The sequence below is a fragment of the Xyrauchen texanus genome, chromosome 24 (genome assembly GCF_025860055.1).
Source record: "Xyrauchen texanus isolate HMW12.3.18 chromosome 24, RBS_HiC_50CHRs, whole genome shotgun sequence".
Classification (NCBI taxonomy): domain Eukaryota; kingdom Metazoa; phylum Chordata; class Actinopteri; order Cypriniformes; family Catostomidae; genus Xyrauchen; species Xyrauchen texanus.
In genome coordinates, this window is record NC_068299.1 from 42,157,676 (window position 1) to 42,175,909 (window position 18,234).

Consider the following 18,234-nt stretch of genomic DNA (forward strand, 5'->3'; position numbering starts at 1 on the left):
GTGGCAATATCTAACGGGAGAAGCTGAAAGAAGAAGGATATTGCCTGTGGGCTAAGCCCCGGATGACACAGAAGTCTAGCAATACCCCTGGTGCAGCATCATAACCAGGGGTGTAAAGTAACAAATTACAAATACTCACGTTCCTGTAAAATGGTATACTTTTACTTTTAATAGAGTACATTTTAAGTGCTGTAACTGTACTTTTACTGCGCTATTTTCCCACAGTTTGTGTTCAACATGATTGGTTAGAGAGCCTTGTGACTCCCGCCAAATCAAATCACACACATGAACAGCAGCTGTAGATTTGGCACCATCTGTTCAAGCACAGTTTACAGCTGAACATAACAGCCGCAACTAAAAGGGATTTTCGCAGAGAAAAAGGCCAATTGCTTGATTGTGTCATGTGAGTTTAATTGCTCAAGCCAGATATCAGCATTAATCCTGCCTTGAAGAAACATATCAACGTAAATTTCATATTTCTGCTTACTAGATTCTGTGTCTATAACGTAGCCTGTAATTGAACTATCTATCACTGAGATTATTGGGCTGCTGTGAGAGCTTAAGGCAATGTTATCAACAGGGCTGGGCAATAAAACGATCTAGATGTTTATCGGAAAAAAGAGAAATGTCCACAATATGTATGATAAACTTCTGAGTAATTATCTATACTTAGCCTATGATCTACATCTACAACAGGGGTGTTCATTTCATCAATTTCGATAGCAAGAGCACCACTGGTTGGTTGATCAAGATGAAATATAAAAAATTGACTTTTTATTTCCTGACATCTGTAGCTGTGTGCTGTTTGATTGACAGGTGCTAATGTTTGAGCACTATTGCGGGTTCACGCTGTTATGACTTGGGAAGCAAGAGAAGGTAGACGGGTGGTTTGGATCCAAGTGCGGTTTTTCTTTATTAATAAACAAAAGAACACAAACACTGGGGAAAAGACAACATCCACGATGGGAAAAGGAACCTCGAACGAGAGAGTGAAACAAGGAAAACATGGAACGGGAACAAGGAGCTAACACATACAACGATCAACCCACAAACAGAGGAAAGGCAGGGTTTAAATACACAAAGGAACAAACAAGGGAATGAGGGACACCTGGAGGAAACAATCAAGGGAACACCAATTATAAAAATGAACTACAAAGGACTACAGAAAACCAAACAGGAAACAGGAACTAAACTAAACTTCAACATAAAAGCACAAAAAAGAACCAAAGACAACAATGAACATGACAGAATCCCCCCTCAAAGGATCGGATTCCAGAGGATCCTAAAACAAAAGAACAAAAGACAAAAACCCACAAAAACAACATGAGGGCACCAGGGGCAAACAGACAGTCCAAGTGGGCACAAGGGGCAGACAGACAGACAAGGGGGGCACAACGGGCAGACAGACAGTCCAAGGGGGCACAAGGGGCAGGCAGGAAGTCCAGGGGGGCACAGAGGACAAGACAGGCTTCGCCTCCCGCGCCTCTCCCGGCTCCGCCACCGAGGCCCTCCTCAGCTCCGCCCCCGAAGCCTTCTTCAGCTCCGCCTCCTGAGCCTCCCTCGGCTCCGCCTCCTGAGCTTCCCTCGGCAGGGTTTAAATACACAAAGGAACAAACAAGGGAATGAGGGACACCTGGAGGAAACAATCAAGGGAACACCAATAATAAAAATGAACTACAAAGGACTACAGAAAACCAAACAGGAAACAGGAACTAAACTAAACTTCAACATAAAAGCACAAAAAAGAACCAAAGACAACAATGAACATGACACACGCCTAAACGATCAAATACACTTTAGAATTCCGCCAATTTCCGTCTTACTGAGACATTAATGTAAACCTTAGTCGGTTTGGTCTGATAAAAATCATATTTGCATCAAATTGTTGGACTTGAAGTGTTGAGTACTGTCTAGTAATCTATGTCATATAAAGACCATTAATCAAACAACAATAACAAGGAAACGAGAAAACCACTCACTACTTTTGACTGAATAACTCGAGTAGCTTTAAAAATATGAATGTGATAGAATAAAACAGTGATACGTTTAATAATAATACATTTTGAAAATATTGTTCGTTTTTTATTAATACTGACCCCCGATGTTGAGAGTGTTAATTGGTATAATAAATTACAAAGTAATTTAAGTAGAGATGATCAAATCATTTCTAATTATAAATATAGAAAAGTACATTTACATTTACATTTATTCATTTGGCAGACGCTTTTATCCAAAGCGACTTACAAAAAAGAGGAAGAACATCAGCGAATCATCTTAGGGAGACAGTGGTACAAAAAGTGCCATATTACAAAGTTTCACTATCATCATAATAGTATACAAAACAGATTTAAGTGCAACAAGAAATGTAAATATATATATATTTTATTATTATTTTTTTTTTTTATTGACCGGTTAAGTGCTTTTGGAAAAGATGTGTTTTTAGCCGTTTTTTAAAGATAGAGAGTGAGTTAGCTTCCCGGATTGAGTTGGGAAGGTCACTCCACCACCGTGGTATGATGAAACTGAAAGTCCGGGAAAGTGTTTTGGTGCCTCTTTGTTTTGGTACGACAAGGCGACGTTCCTTAGCCGACCGCAGGCTTCTGGTGGGCGTGTAGATCTGCAGAAATGATTTTAGGTATGCTGGAGCAGACCCAGTGAATGTTTTATATGCCAGCATCAGGGCCTTGAATTTAAAACGGGCATGAACCGGCAGCCAGTGGAGAGAGACAAAGAGTGGTGTAACATGTGCTCTCTTAGGTTCATTAAAGACCAGACGTGCTGCTGCATTCTGGATCATTTGGAGAGGTCTAATAGCACATGCAGGAAGGCCTGCAATGAGAGCGTTACAGTAGTCCAGTCTAGTTATGACAAGGGACTGAACGAGCAGTTGTGTGGCATGTACAGAGAGGAAGGGTCTTATCTTCCTGATATTGTAGAGTGTAAATCTACAAGATCTTGCAGTTTTGAAATGTGGTCTGTGAAATTTAGCTCATCATCAATGGTTACCCCTAGATTTCTGACCGTTTTGGAAGGCGAAACTGTAGTTGGACCCAGCTGCACGGTGATGTTGTGTTCAACAGCCGGGTTGGCTGGAAAGACAAGGAGTTCGGTCTTGGCAGGGTTGAGTTGAAGGTGGTGTTCCTTCATCCAGGCCGAGATGTCTGCCAGACAGGCAGCGATTCGAACGGTCACTGTGGTGTCGTTGGGCTGGAAAGACAAGTAGAGTTGCGTGTCATCAGCGTAGCAGTGGTAAGAGAAACCATGTGACTGGATGATGGGTCCCAGTGATGTTGTGTATATGGAGAAGAGAAGTGGCCCAAGCATTGATCCCTGAGGTACCCCAGTAAGTAACTTGTGTGGCTTGGATACTTCCCCTCTCCATGCTACCTCAAAGGACCTTTCTGAGAGATAAGAGTTGAACCAGTCAAGCACAGTTCCAGTGATACCCAGTTTAGAGAGGGTGGAGAGTAGGATCTGATGGTCGACTGTGTCAAAGGCAGCAGAAAGGTCCAGCAAAATCAGAACGGATGAAAGTATCAACATTTGCAGAGCAAGACTTCAGCAGAACATTCCACCAGTCACAAACTTCAGAAAATTGAGCATCATGCATGAGCATGAGAACACAAGAACTAAATGAGTGTGGAACATTGTATCTCAAAAGGAGGACAATGTGGCCCCCATGTGCTACTTACGGAAATATTTCACACAAAAAATGTAAATTCTCTCATCATTTTCTCACCCTCATGCCATCTGTCTATGACTTTCTTTCTTCAGAACACAAATTAAGATTTATGTACATTTTTGATATAAATTCTTCTCCCTGCCCAGTAGGTGGCGATTTTGGCTCCCATTCACTTTCATTGTATGGACCAAAAGACATCCTTCTAAAAATCTTAATTTGTGTTCTGCTGAAGAAAAAGTCGTACACTTCCGAGATGGCATGAGGGTGAGTAAATGTTGAGAGAATTTTCATTTTTGTGTGAATTATTCCTTTGAAGCCTGATGTGGCCCCTGTACCAAATAACTTTTCTACCCTCTCTATTGTGCGGGACATAACACAGAGTGTCCCTGCTTTTTTTGCATTCCTTTCATTGTTTTGAACATGTTTTATGCACAATAATAATGCTCTGTCGGCATTAAGGGAGATTTAGACCCTACACATAAACTGATTTTGATGTAATTATTTCATACATTATAATATTGAAAATAACTTTTTAATCTTCATTTCTGTAATCATCTCTCCCTTTTATTTATTCTTTAAATCAGATTCATGTAGTGTTTACAGTATCATAGATAAGTGATGTTTTTTAAAAGTTGTCAATCACAAACGCCTGTAAAATACCTTTATTTTTTATTCTTTCTGGCAAACAGTCATGAAAGGGAATATAAATGACGGTATGTGTGTTACATTATTAATTTGCATCAATATAAAAGAGTGGAGATTTTATATATTTTTTACCGACTGTTAGTAAAATATGATTCGGCTGCTTTATTCTACCTTCCTCGCAGTCACTCTTCAATCAGGAGATGAATTCACCGGTGGGAAGAAATACATGGATACAGAATGTCACAAGCATTAAAAGCAAGCATGGGGTTCTATGGTTCTTGTCACACAAGGCTGGTTACACCCCCCACCTTTTGCACTCCCAATCTTCCATCGATGGGGTTGATTCCTCTCGCTTACAGAAGTACATTGTTATCAAGTACATTTTGTGCTCAAGATAGTGCCTAAAACATACAAAGCAGATAAGCAAGCAGCAGTCCCCCCAGCCTTGTGTACGTTCAGATGGAAATGCTTGCTGGATCAGGGAAATTGGTCTGAACTTTTACACTCTCTTTTTAAGAATCAGACTGATCCGGCTTGTGTCATGGTTGGCAGAAGCTTTCCATTCTTTAATGATTCCGTATAAACTTCTAACAAAAGTTGAGCCAGTTCTGTAGCATAAGATTTGAAAAATTCAACAGCAAAACCATCTGGCCCCGGAGCCTTGCCTGTAGGTAAGGCCTTAATTAATTTGTAACGCTCCTCCAAGGTTTCTCAGTATCAAGATAATTTTTTTTGCTCAGACATCAGTTTAAGGAGATCTAATGTTTCCACAAATTTGCATCAGTAGACGAAGACTTGGAACTATAAAGATCAAGACTGAACTCTTTAAAGGCATAATTAACCCTCTGGGGTCGACGGACGCGCCAGGGCGTCCTGCTGGATTTTTCGTCATTACAGTGGAAACAACATAAAATTCTCTGTCATTTTGGGGCATACAGATAAGTGTAAGACATCATTAGAGACTATAAAGGGTCTACTTTTATTTGTGTACACTCACAATAACAACAAAACCTTGTGCTTTTGTAAAATAAAGAAAATAAAAATGGTGAGCTTTCAGCAGTCTCTGTGTTCACTAGCATATTTCAGAAACACGTCACAAAAATGAACTGAAACTCTGCGAATACTTATCACACAAACATGAAACATATGTCTAAAGAAAGCTTAAAATGTCTACTTTTAAATAAAACAATTCAAATTTAAAACAAATATTCTCCTGCAATGTAATCTGTATGAAACAAAGTGATGTACAATTTTTCTGGCTCAGCTAATTATCTCTAATGTGATCACTCCCACCAGCAGAGCGCACCATTCATACGCTAATGTGCTGAGACGATCAATGCTAATGTACATGCCCCCGACTGTGCCATAAAAACAAAGTTCATTCACTTTTCTGCACATTTGGAAGACAGCATGATACACAGGCGATGAAACTCCTGGATATTAAGGAAGAGTTAACATTTTTCTCAGAAGAAGAGCTGGACTCCAATGAACGTTTGTATTTTGAAGAGTGACTTGTTCCAGCCGAGGATACAATTTCGGACGTGTAAATCATTTTTCTTTAGTTGACATGCTATTTTATATAAACATGTACATATTTTTCTAGTGGGACTGTTTCCAGACAGGATTCAGAGTACTGATGTTTGAAATATGACTCCTAATAAGCAAGTTTTAGTTGCATTTAAATGCTGTTTCAGCTAAAGCAGGTATTTAAATTGTATGCTGTATGATATAAATATGATATGTAATATGATATAAAAATAATATGAATGTTTAGATTATATTTTATCTAGTGTTTATGATGCCTCGTTATCATAAACAAAGCTTGCAAATATGTGTTCAGGTTAAATGAGTAAAATGCACTTTAAATATTCCCATATTAGAAAATCTGCACATTATAATGATTTCTGAAGGATCATGTGACACTGAAGACTGCAATAATGATGCTGAAAATTCAGCTTTGATCACATATCGCATTTTTCAATATATTCAAATAGAAAACTGTTCTTTTAAATTGTAAAAAGAGTTCACACAATGTTTGTACTGTATTTTGGATCAAATAAATGCAGTCTTGGTGAGCAGAAGAGACATCTTTTAAACGGTAGTGTAGGTCTATGTGGCAGGGCTTTCCGTCCACCAGGGGCTGGAGGACTGCCTCCGATCTGCCCGGAGAGGCACGGCTGTTTGGCGTTATTTCCCTGTCAAATGTCGAGAGCGCATTATTGTAGCGCGAAAGTACATTAATGTTATGCGCGAGCGCGAATCCCTCTGCTCGCGAGCGGAATATAATGCGCCGAGCCGAATCCCTCTGCTCGCTAGCTGGAACTGGGCGCTCTCAGATACACGCTGCTCTTGAAAGAATTTTCTCTGCGCTCACTCAGAGAATATGCCTGCACTTAAAACGTGTTCATTGCAATCGCGAATCTCTCCTCTTCGCTTAAAGTAAGCGTGTTTGTGCTTAGACTGTGTCCCGTGCGTTCGCGCATGCCCAAGTACTCCTCTCTTCGATTTCTTTCTCTTTGCTCTTGGCATAAACGCTGTCAAAACGGCAACAACCAATCAGAAAAGGCTTCAACGACTGACCAATGAAAATGCGACATCGTACATGGAATCTTATTGGTTGATATTGAACCGCACATGTTCATGTGTTCAATCAAGACGATTCAATTCAATCAAGACGAGCCGAGATGGATCCGCAGAATCGACGATCTCAGGTAAACAGTTTTATTTGTTTTGATGTTAAATATGTCAAATGTACCTTAGAAATGTCTGGGAAGAGGGCGATTGGATTATTTTACATATAAATGACCTAGACTGTCAACCACATTCATACTACAGGCGCTATGCCCATTGTAGTGAGATTTTTGAGCCAAATAGATTTGAAAGCCGATTCCAAAAGGCAAAAATAATATTTTACGTCTGATAATTAACACATTGTCTCGTGCAATCACACCAGTGATTAAACATTAAGTACGTAGCGAGATCAACTGCTAAATTAAAATCTGACAAAAGACTTGGGGAAAGATAAGGTGGCAACATGCCCCGTAAAATTATGCTAGTCCTATATCTATTATGGCTGTCACGAATGAAGTGATGTGAAATGAAAAGTGTCATCTGCAATAGATTTTCTTTATCGCGGATTGCAGCGTTGAGTGTTATAACGTTAATCAATCACCCACTTTCTGTTGAGCTTAATTAATGCAGTTTGGCCAATCAGAGGCATTTTGATTAAAGGACAAGTTCGGTATTTTACACTTAAAGCCCTGTTTTAAGATCGTTTCTGATGAAATAGAACGGTTAAGATTGAAAGATTGGTTAGGGTTAGACCACTAGGAGGCGCCTTCTGGCCCATATATATCTGCGTCTCATATTGACGCTAAAGGGTGCCATGTGCGTTGGTTTTATGACGCCTTGGTCCAAATTTTAATCTTAACCGTTATAAACACTTATAACGTTATAACACTCAACGCTGCAATCCGCGATAAAGAAAATCTATTGCAGATGACACTTTTCATTTCACATCACTTCATTCGTTACAGCCATAATAGATAGAGGACTAGCATAATTTTACGGGGGCATGTTGCCACCTTATCTTTCCCCCCCAAGTCTTTTTTCAGATTTTAATTTAGCAGTTGATCTCGCTACGTACTTAATGTTTAATCACTGGTGTGATTGCACGAGACAATGTGTTAATTATCAGACGTAAAATATTATTTTTGCCTTTTGGAATCGGCTTTCAAATCTATTTGGCTCAAAAATCTCACTACAATGGGCATAGCGCCTGTAGTATGAATGTGGTTGACAGTCTAGGTCATTTATATGTAAAATAATCCAATCGCCCTCTTCCCAGACATTTCTAAGATACATTTGACATATTTAACATCAAAACAAATAAAACTGTTTACCTGAGATCGTCGATTCTGCGGATCCATCTCGGCTCGTCTTGATTGAATTGAATCGTCTTGATTGAACACATGAACATGTGCGGTTCAATATCAACCAATAAGATTCCATGTACGATGTCGCATTTTCATTGGTCAGTCGTTGAAGCCTTTTCTGATTGGTTGTTGCCGTTTTGACAGCGTTTATGCCAAGAGCAAAGAGAAAGAAATCGAAGAGAAGAGTACTTGGGCATGCGTGAACGCACGGGACACAGTCTAAGCACAAACACGCTTACTTTAGCGAAGAGGAGAGATTCGCGATTGCAATGAACACGTTTTAAGTGCAGGCATATTCTCTGAGCGAGCGCAGAGAAAATTCTTTCAAGAGCAGCGTGTATCTGAGAGCGCGCCAGTTCCATGCGCGAGCAGAGGGATTCGCGTCGGCGCATTATATTCGCACGCGAGCAGAGGGATTCAGCGCTACGCATAACATTAATGTACTTTCGTGCTACAATAATGCGCTCTCGACATTTGACAGGGAAATAACGCCATACGGCTGTCGTATGATAGAGGGTGGAGGAGTGGCAGAGGAACAAGCTACAGTTTATTGGAGAACTGGCGAGTTAATGTTTTTTTTTTTTTTTGGACGACATTAATAATATTTTAATATATTAACTTAAACAAACACACACACATGATGGACATGTCCGTAAACTATCTCTCTCTCGTTGCACCACCGTCCGAAATCGGCCTTTATCCCTCTCGGAGGCTTAATTAGCCTGATAAGGGACCGGGTGTGTAGAATCACGACCCGGCCCCGCCCTCCGCCCTGCCACAGTCTAAAATTAAGTCTTTATGTAAAGAAAATGTATAGTCAGATTACTATTAACTTAAAAATTGATTTTGATAATTAAGTCTCCTCACATTCATTCTCTTTCTGTCACATTCCTCATTGATGGGCCCAGGGGAGGGGTCTTTGTCCTCAGGTGTGAATCACATCAATATTCATGATCGTTCACACCTCCTCGCATATTACCTTTCTAACACTAAAATTGTCTTACAAAAGTTCAATTACTATATTGTTTTGTATGAATGAGTGATCAGGATGGTTTTCACATCATTTTGTAGCAAAAACTCTAGGCTACAAGATCCAGTTCTCAAAAGTCTTGTGGACAAAAGTTTAGTATGTGTTATATGGCCTTATTTCAACATTTTAGTTTTTACAAAATACATGCATAAATGTTACACACACATGTTGCTCACATATTATTGTAGCCCAGTTTGTGCTGAATACAGTGTAATCAGACTTTAGACATTAATATGTTTTTAAGCAACTGAAAAAAGCACAAATGTCAAGGCATGTCAAAACCTCTCCAGGGCCCAAAACACCCTCAGACCCCAGAGGGTTCATATCAATGTCTGAGGTAAAAATGTCCCCAACCAGCAGATTTCACTGAGGGAATGGTAGAAAAAGACTCTCTCTGCTTTATATATCTAGACCAAAGCTTCCCTGCTTTGTCCCCCAACTCAAAGTATGACTGTCTTGCCCTGAATAACCAAAACTCCACTTTCCGTGACAAAATAGCATTATATCTGTATTTCAATCAGGTCAATTATCTGAGGCTATCAGACGACATCCTTCATCTGATGCTTCAGCTCTGCCTCAGCACTATTAATATTCTCTTCTAACTACAAGTTTTCTGGCTTTGGATTTTTTGGTAAATGAGGGGCACACTGTATGTTCCGACCCCTTAGAACCACCTTAATTGCCTCCCAAGTCAAACCCACAGAGGATACTGAGGACCAGTTGGTCTACATATAAACATTGATTTCAGTCTTTAACATTAGTTGGAAATCAGGATTTTGCAAAAGGTATACATTAAAGTGCCAACTATATGACTCCTTTTTCTCTGTATGTGGCAACATCTCTAAATTCACCAGAGTGTGATCTGAGACTAAGTTATTTCCAATTGAGCAATCAACAACAGATGAAATGAGGGACTTAGATATAAAAACAAATCTATTCTAGAATAAATATTATGGACTGATGAAAAAAATGTAAAGTCCCTAGCAGATGGGTCCAAAAGTCACCAAATATCTGCAAGATCAAGATTTTTACCCATCCTGTGAAGCTGTTTTGAACATTGTGTCAAGGTTGCTCTAGGGGGCTTACACACTTTTGCTTCACAATGATCAAGGACTGAATCCATCAATAGATTATAGTCTCCTTCCAATTTTATATCATGAGGGGTGCCAGCGGCTTGCAACATCCCTTCCTGATAAATAATATGCCCTGATCATCAACGTTAGGCAGGGATATTATTAGCCAAAACCAACCTTTGCCCCTGAATTTCTGCTAAAACAATAATGACTCTTCCTAATTTATCTTTAATCTGTTTGAGACATTTGAATTGTAGATGATTACTTTTCAATATAAAGACTAAACTCACCCATTGTTTATATGAAAGACAGTGCTTGTTTGGGACATACAAATAATTGGCGACCATCCTTAACATCTATTCTCAGTTTGACCGGAAATATCAGTGCAAAAGCGATCTTCCGTTGATGTAAGAGTTTCTTAAATCCTCTTTCAGGTTTCTTTTGTCCAGAATTGATCGGGCCTGTCTCCGTCAGCAGATCTCTGTGTCTGTGAGCTCGCTTGATTTCCAGCTTGTGGCCTGTTATGTCGAGCAGACTCAGGAAGAGCTAATCTAGGAATTTCTCTCATATCTCTGCCTTCTTCATGCTCAGGAATTCCAACAATCCGTATGTTATTTCTTCGGCTCCTATTTTCTAAATCTTCCAGTTTTTCCAAAATGCCCTCCAAGTCATTTTGGTCACTAGTAGATTAGCGGACAATTCCCTTTCCGATGACTCCAGATGATCAATCCATTTCTCAACATCTGCCACTCTTGTAACCAACTTGTAACTGAGAATTTTGTTTCCATCGCAGTAATCGATCAAAATATTACATCGAGATCTTCCAAGTCAGCAACAACCTTCTTCAGCATCACCGACATGTTGGGCAATTAACACTGAATTTAAACTGCCTCGCCATTCAAATCATGTCTCTGGTTCGCAGGCGCATTAGGGGTTTCAGCTTGAGCACGTAAGTATCTTTTAATGTCTCCAGAGCCTTAGGATTTTTAATTCTTTGCCATGTTTACCTCCAAGAACAAATATGTAGTTGGGGTGAATCTCACCGGATTATAACATGAAAATAATTTTAAAAACTAGCAAAGTGCGCAGAGATCGCATTCTACATGTCTGCTCCTCGCATGGCGTCATGTGACCCCCAATCAACATGTTTTTAATTATGTTAATTTATTCAACCTTCCATGAATTGCCACCTTGCTGTGGTGGATTGATTGGAGGGCCCCAGTGAGCTTGGGAGTTTTGCTGTCTGGTGCATTAGCTCCAGATAGAACTTCCCATAGCAAATTGGTCCCAGGCGATCTAAGGCAATCCAAAGAGCCTTCTTGGAGGCCCTGAGTGGTGCCCTGGAAGATGTGCTGCCTGGAAACGCCATAGTTCTGCTGGGTGGCTTCAATACCCATGTTGGCATCGATGGAGATACCTAGAGGAGAGTGATTGGAAGGAATGGCCTGCCCGATCTGAACCCAAGTTGTGTTTTGTTTTTGGACCTCTGTACAAGCCAAGTATTGACCATAATAAACACCATGTTCTAACATAAGGTTGTTCATAAGTGTACTTGGTACCAGAGTACCTTTGACCTAAGGTTGATGATTTACTTTATTGTTTTATCATCAGACATGTGGCCATATGTTTTGGACACTTGAGTAAAAAGAGGAGCAGAACTGTCAGCGGATCATCACCTGGTGGTGTGTTGGATCAGATAGCGGGGGAGGGTGCCAAACATACCTGGCAAGTTATCTGACTGACACAAAGTACAGAATTGCAATACAATAAATTACTGGTTAGAACTATTATAGATGAATGATTCTAGATTATATTATAGATTAAATATTATTTAAAAAAAAAAGTACCCTGGCGAATTGTGAGGGTAAACTAGAAATGTCTGCTGGAGTCCTCTGTCCAGAAGATCTTTAACTAACACCTCAGAAGTAGATTTTACCAGATCCCAAGAGGCCTGGGACATGGAGTCCAAATGGGCCCTGCTGCAAGCCTCCATTGTAGAAGCTTTGGCTTGAAGGTTGTTGGTGCCTGTCATGGTGACAACCCATTCTGTTCTCTTACCCAACAGAACATTTTTGTGAAGTATTCTTTACGCTCTCCAAATTTTTATACCCTTTCGGTTCCATTTGTACGGAAGAGGATTAGGGCCAAGCAATAATAAAAAAATAAAACCATCTCGAGATTAAAGTCATTATAATGCGAGTTTAAACTTAACGAGTTTTTTCTCGAAACACAACGACTTTATTCTCGATATTTAATGAGTTTATTCTCAAGATTGTATTTAGACTTTTTTCTCGAAATTTAACGAGTTTAATCTCGAGATGGCTTTATTTTTTTTTATTATTGCTTGGCCCTAATCCTCTTCCGTACATTTGTTATGCTGCCCACTGAGATTGGAACATACAAAATTATTTAAAGATAAAAAGGCAGGTGTCAATGTGAAATTTTAAATATCTTATTTGAGAATTTGAAAAAGATATAACAATTTGCAAATGTTTTTAATATTTTTCTTTTAACTTCTTTGAGAATTTATTTTTTATTTGTATTTGTATTGTTATATGTTATTTACACGGGCGTAATTTTCTATGGGGACAGGGGGGACATGTCCCCCCCACTTTTCAAAATCCCGTTCGTGTCCCCCCCCCCCCCACACTTTCAAATTCGTTTGTTATGATTTTTTTTAACCGAGCGCCGTCATCGCCACGGAGGAGCAGGACCGCGCAGAACACAGACATCCTGCCTGTCTCTGTCAATGCTGCGTCAGCGTACAGGCAGGAACGTCTCGTCCTGCCTGTACGCGGACGCGCGCATTGACAGAGACAGGCTGGAACGTCTCGTGCACACTCTTAATAGTGTAACTGTAAGCGCACTGAAAGTTCTACTGAGCAGCCGGTATCGCAGTAGTCAGTCATGAAACGCCAGCAACAGGTTTTAATATCTTCATGGATGAAAAAAAGAAAGGAGATGTGAGTTGGTTGATTCAGTAAATTAGATCAGGTCAGGGTAATTTTTATTTTGTCTACACCTGTTGATACTAACATTGACTGAGCTAACGTTAACATACATTGTTGCTAGGTAACTTCAAACTGTTAGCTAAACATTTAATGTTGCCTAGCCCTAGAACATTCTGTGTACCATGAAAACGAGTCCACTTTAAACCGCAGCGTTTTCTGTCAGCAATGTATGACAAGCAGACTCTGGCTGCTAGTTTAATGTTATTCTCAACTCAACTCATACTCAGATGCAGAAATATTTTTTAAAGTCTTAATAATAAATGTTTTTCTAAACTTGAGCTATTGTTGTTCACTTACGATATTTGTTCATTTAAAATGTAAGTTAATTTTAAAAAATATCTGCCGACATTCGCAATCCGCAAACAGCCGCTGACTGTCCGACGGTAACAAGGTTGTGCTGTTTAGGATCTCGCCTCATGAGGAGAAATGAAAACAAATGAGCGCAGCTCACACACAGAAATTCAGTGAACATACAGCAGTAAAAATTCATGCAGAGTTTTTATATTTATACAGTTAAGCAACATCACACGACCAAGAGTGTGGAATACCATCACAATTGAAAATGTGACACCAATTTCATATGACAGTTAAATAAACAAGGAAATAATATTAAGTCACTTACATTTTATACGCTATATTGACTCTCACGGGAACACACAAAGTGTTTTCATTACTGAATGATTCAGCGTTTTGAACGAATCGGTTGAGTCAAAGATTCAATGACCCATATAAATGCCTAATTCCTGAACAAATCAGCAGTTTGAATGAATCGTTTGAATAAATGACTCACTCATTAAGACGGTCGCCTGACGCCTCCTACTGATGATTTAGTTTCTTGTTTAAAAGTATCATTCTTTCCAATATTTCATATTTGCATATTAAAAAATACTTAAAACAATCTCATAACATTATTTAATGCAATTGTAATTTTTCAGTGTAAATTATTAAATTTGACAGCCATATAGTGTCTTATTATTCTAATTTAATTTATTGATCAAATTTAAGAATTTAAAATGAAAGATGAATAATATATTTTAAGCGATTAGGGAAAAATGCCCTTTATAAAGGTTAAAATATCATAAATATGCAGATTTAAATATGTCAAAGCTGACTGAACACTGATGAGAGAATAAATTATATTTAAAATAAAAAGAAAATCCTATTTTTGCCTGGACAGTGAATGACCGATTTACTTGTTCGAAAAAAAGTCTTAATGTCGAGTCCTGAGTTAGTCTATATTTTATATAGTATTATGGTTATGTGGCGAGCCTGAGTATAGTTTTACACATCAGCCCAGTCTATTCTGTAGTTATTGATACGCAGAGTCAGGGTTTTTTACACATTAATCTGAAAATAAATGTGGCACACCCAGTTTTGGCACACCCATGTACATCCAGAGACTCTTTTCTGGCTATGCTAGTGGACTCATAACTAAGTCGTTTTCATATCAGAGCACAGATGAGGTGGAGCTGCTTCAGAACAGAGAGGGTGAGACAGGGAGAAGCAGCAGCAGCACAACGTTACAGGTAGGTTATGTGCTGTATGAAAGGCCAGGGGATTTTGATTTGTTGGTGATAAAAGGGAAGAAGTGTACATGATAAGTAGTGAATACAGTTTGAATATTATCAAATGAAATGTTCTTCTTGTAGGAGCCAAAGTGTGTGTTTTTATTTGTTTAGAATATTTTTTTAACATGGTCACATCATCACATGGGTGTGGTTTCATATTATTTACCTGCTCACTTGTGTGGTGGGAGAGAAACAAAGAGTCAGGCCCTGATATTTTTCTGTTAACTGTTATAATATAGTTTCAGTTGTGATGAACTTTTGTTTATTTTTATTTGTGCCATGCTTTCATATCAGAGAAAAGATGAGGTGAAGCTGCTTAAAGACAAGGAGGGTGAGACAGGGAGAAGTTGCTCAGAGTTGCAGGTATGTGCTGTGTAAAGGGTCAGATAATTAATTTTAATTATGTCATGTCAGAAACAGGCTAGCACATTTTCATATTTCATAGGAGAGACAGGGAACAGGCACAGAAGTGCAGGTAGATGAGGTGAAGCTGCTTAAAGACAAGGAGGGTGAGACCGGAAGAAGTAGCTCAGAGTTGCAGGTATGTGCTGTGTACATCCAGCTGAAGGAGAGGTTTGATCAGGGTAGTCTGAAAACACTGACGAAGCTGGAGGAAGCCCTCTTAACTGGGGATGTAGACACTGCTGTGGTGGACCAGTATCCTGAATTAAGCGAAAGGTCACTGAAAGTGCAGCTGAATATGTTTAAGCTCCAATACTCATACACAACCACTTCAGAGGCCGCTACTATTCTGAGGAATCAGTTGCCTGAAGTCCGTGGACTTTTCAACCAAGTTGAAGCACATAATTTCGACTACTTATGGTTGTTCCTACTGCCTCTGCGGAAGCAGAGAGGAGCTTCAGTGCTCTGAGGAGGTTGAAGACCTGGCTGAGAAGCACAATGTTGCAGATTCGCATTAACAATGTAGCAGTCTGTCACATTCACAAAGAAATGCTGGATAAAGTCAGCAAGGAAAACATTTGCCAGGAGTTTATCATGGCGAATGAGTACAGGAAGCATGTGTTTGGTTTTTTCATGTGAGAAGAGGAGAAAGGACAGTATAGAAGGGTGGATAGTTAGTATATGGAGAGATGGGATTGAATTGATAGATGGAGGACACTAAAAAAATCTCTTTATATTAAAGTTAAATGTTTGTTTTTATGTTTGTGAGACTGTGTTTCAATTTTGCATCTTGTGTACCTCGCGGTTTGGTGGATGTGTCTCTGACTAATGTCAGATTAAGCGGTTAGTTTGAAATAAAAGTTTGTTTTGTGAAAATTTCTGACTTTATAAAATGATTCTCTCAAGTCTTGGCTATTAAACAATAAATAAGGTAAGACATATTTTTCTTATATATAGTTTAGTAGCCTATTATTCTTTTTGGCAAAATGTATCATTATAAACAACTTTATATCCATTTCCTGGATTTTGTATCGCCATAGTCCCTAAATGTAGCCTATATGTAAATGGAGGAAATGGGATTCAAATCGAAAACATTTTTCGATCGAGAACATCATTGTGTCCCCCCCACTTCTCAAACCAAAGTTACACCCTTGGTTATTTAAGACTGTAAACATCTGCAACTTCCTGTCTTGACCAGGACACTTCTGTAAAAGAGATTCTTAATTTCAGTGAGTTTTATTTTCTGGTTATATAAAGTACAAATAAACAAACCCGTTGGTGGACACTAGCAGTGAAGAAAGCCTTCAGGCTGAAGTTGGCAGCCTTTCAGGATTGGTTAGCCCATGGGACTCCTGATTCAGCTGATAGGTACAAGCAGGCCAGAATGACTATGGCTGCAGTAGTTGCGAAAAAACTCAGGTGTGGGTGAGTTTGGTGAGGCCATGGAGAAGGACTTTTGGATGGCCTCAGAGTGCTTCTGGCAAACTGTCAGACAGCTTAGGCAGGACTTTGTCCAGACTGAAGTTTGCTGAAATGGGGAACTGCTAACTTCACCTGGCGATTTAGTTGGGTGGTGGAAAAAGCATTTGGAGGAACTTTTGAACAAGACTGACACTTCCTCTGTGGAGGAGGCAGGGATGGAGGACTCGGGGGAGTCTTGGTCCATTTCTCTGGCTGAAGTCACTGAGGTAGTCAAAAAGCTCTGAAGTGGCAAGGCGTCGGGAGTGGACAAGATTCATCCTGAGATGCTGAAGGCCCTGGGTGTTGTTGGGCTGTCATGGCTAACACACCTTTTCAGCATTGTGTGGAAGTCAGAGACAGTACCTGAGGATTGGGAAATGGGTGTAGTGGTTCCCATTTTTTAAAAGGATCGGAGGGTGTGTTCCAATTATCAAGGGTTCACACTTCTCAGAAAGCATATCTGTTCGATGAGAACGTAACAAATCCACACTTTTTTTGTTTTAAATCCTTGTCTGTCTCTTTCTTCTGCGGAAGCATCTCTACTACTCCAGCTACTGTGAGAACTTGGCAGTGCGATACTGCAGACATTGTTAACTTTTGTATGACAAATTGCTTATGTTCCTCACTTGTAAGTCGCTTTGAATAAAAAGTGTCTGCTAAATTACTAAATGTAATGTAATGTAAATGAAAGCCTATGCCTAGGGTGAAGGAAAGAAGACACCGACCAATTATTGTTACTTTTAATTATTGTTATGACAGCATAAACAGTTCACCAGCTCTTTACCCTGGTGAGGATCAAAGAGGAGACATTGGAGTTTGCTTATTCAATCTACATGTGTTTTGTGGACTTGGAGAAGGCTTATGACCACATAACTGGGGTGTATTATGGAGGGTGCTAAGAGAGGATGGGGAACCGTGGCCGTTAATGCATGCCATCCAGTCCCTGTATAAATGGTGCGAGAGCTGTGTCTGCATTCTCTACAATAAGCTTGTTCTCAGTGGGTGTTGGACTCTGCCAAGGCTGTCCCTTGTCATCTATCCTGTTTGTGATATTCATGGACAGGATTTCAAAGCTTTCAATTTGCCACTCGATCTATGTTCCTGCCCTCACCAATTGTGAGATCATGTAAATTAATTTGCATATGCCTATAATTACTGTTGTTTCAGTAATACAAGTTAGTTCAAGGTTAGATCCTCTGCTCATTTTCTGTTTCTGTCTATGGAAATGTGGAAAACTTTGTCTTCAGTAAACTCTCTCAGCTGACTGAAACTCAACTTTCACTCATGGATTTCACTGTTCATACGGGTCTCTCTAATGGGTTATATAACTAAAATAAATGTTCAATTATTTAATACGCACATTTCCTAGGACAATACAATTTTGTAAAACCACATAAATAATTGTAAAACATAGGTGTAATAACTAT

General features: G+C 39.5%; 1 protein-coding gene across 1 annotated transcript in view; it reads right to left on the reverse strand.

The window, feature by feature from the left end:
• LOC127617779 (stonin-1) overlaps positions 1-18,234 on the reverse strand; it is a 139,014-nt gene that overhangs the window by 93,609 nt on the left and 27,171 nt on the right. The window contains exon 5 of the mRNA XM_052089852.1: positions 15,778-15,832. Within this exon, the coding sequence (XP_051945812.1) occupies positions 15,778-15,832 (55 nt within the window). The remainder of the gene's footprint in view (positions 1-15,777; positions 15,833-18,234) is intronic.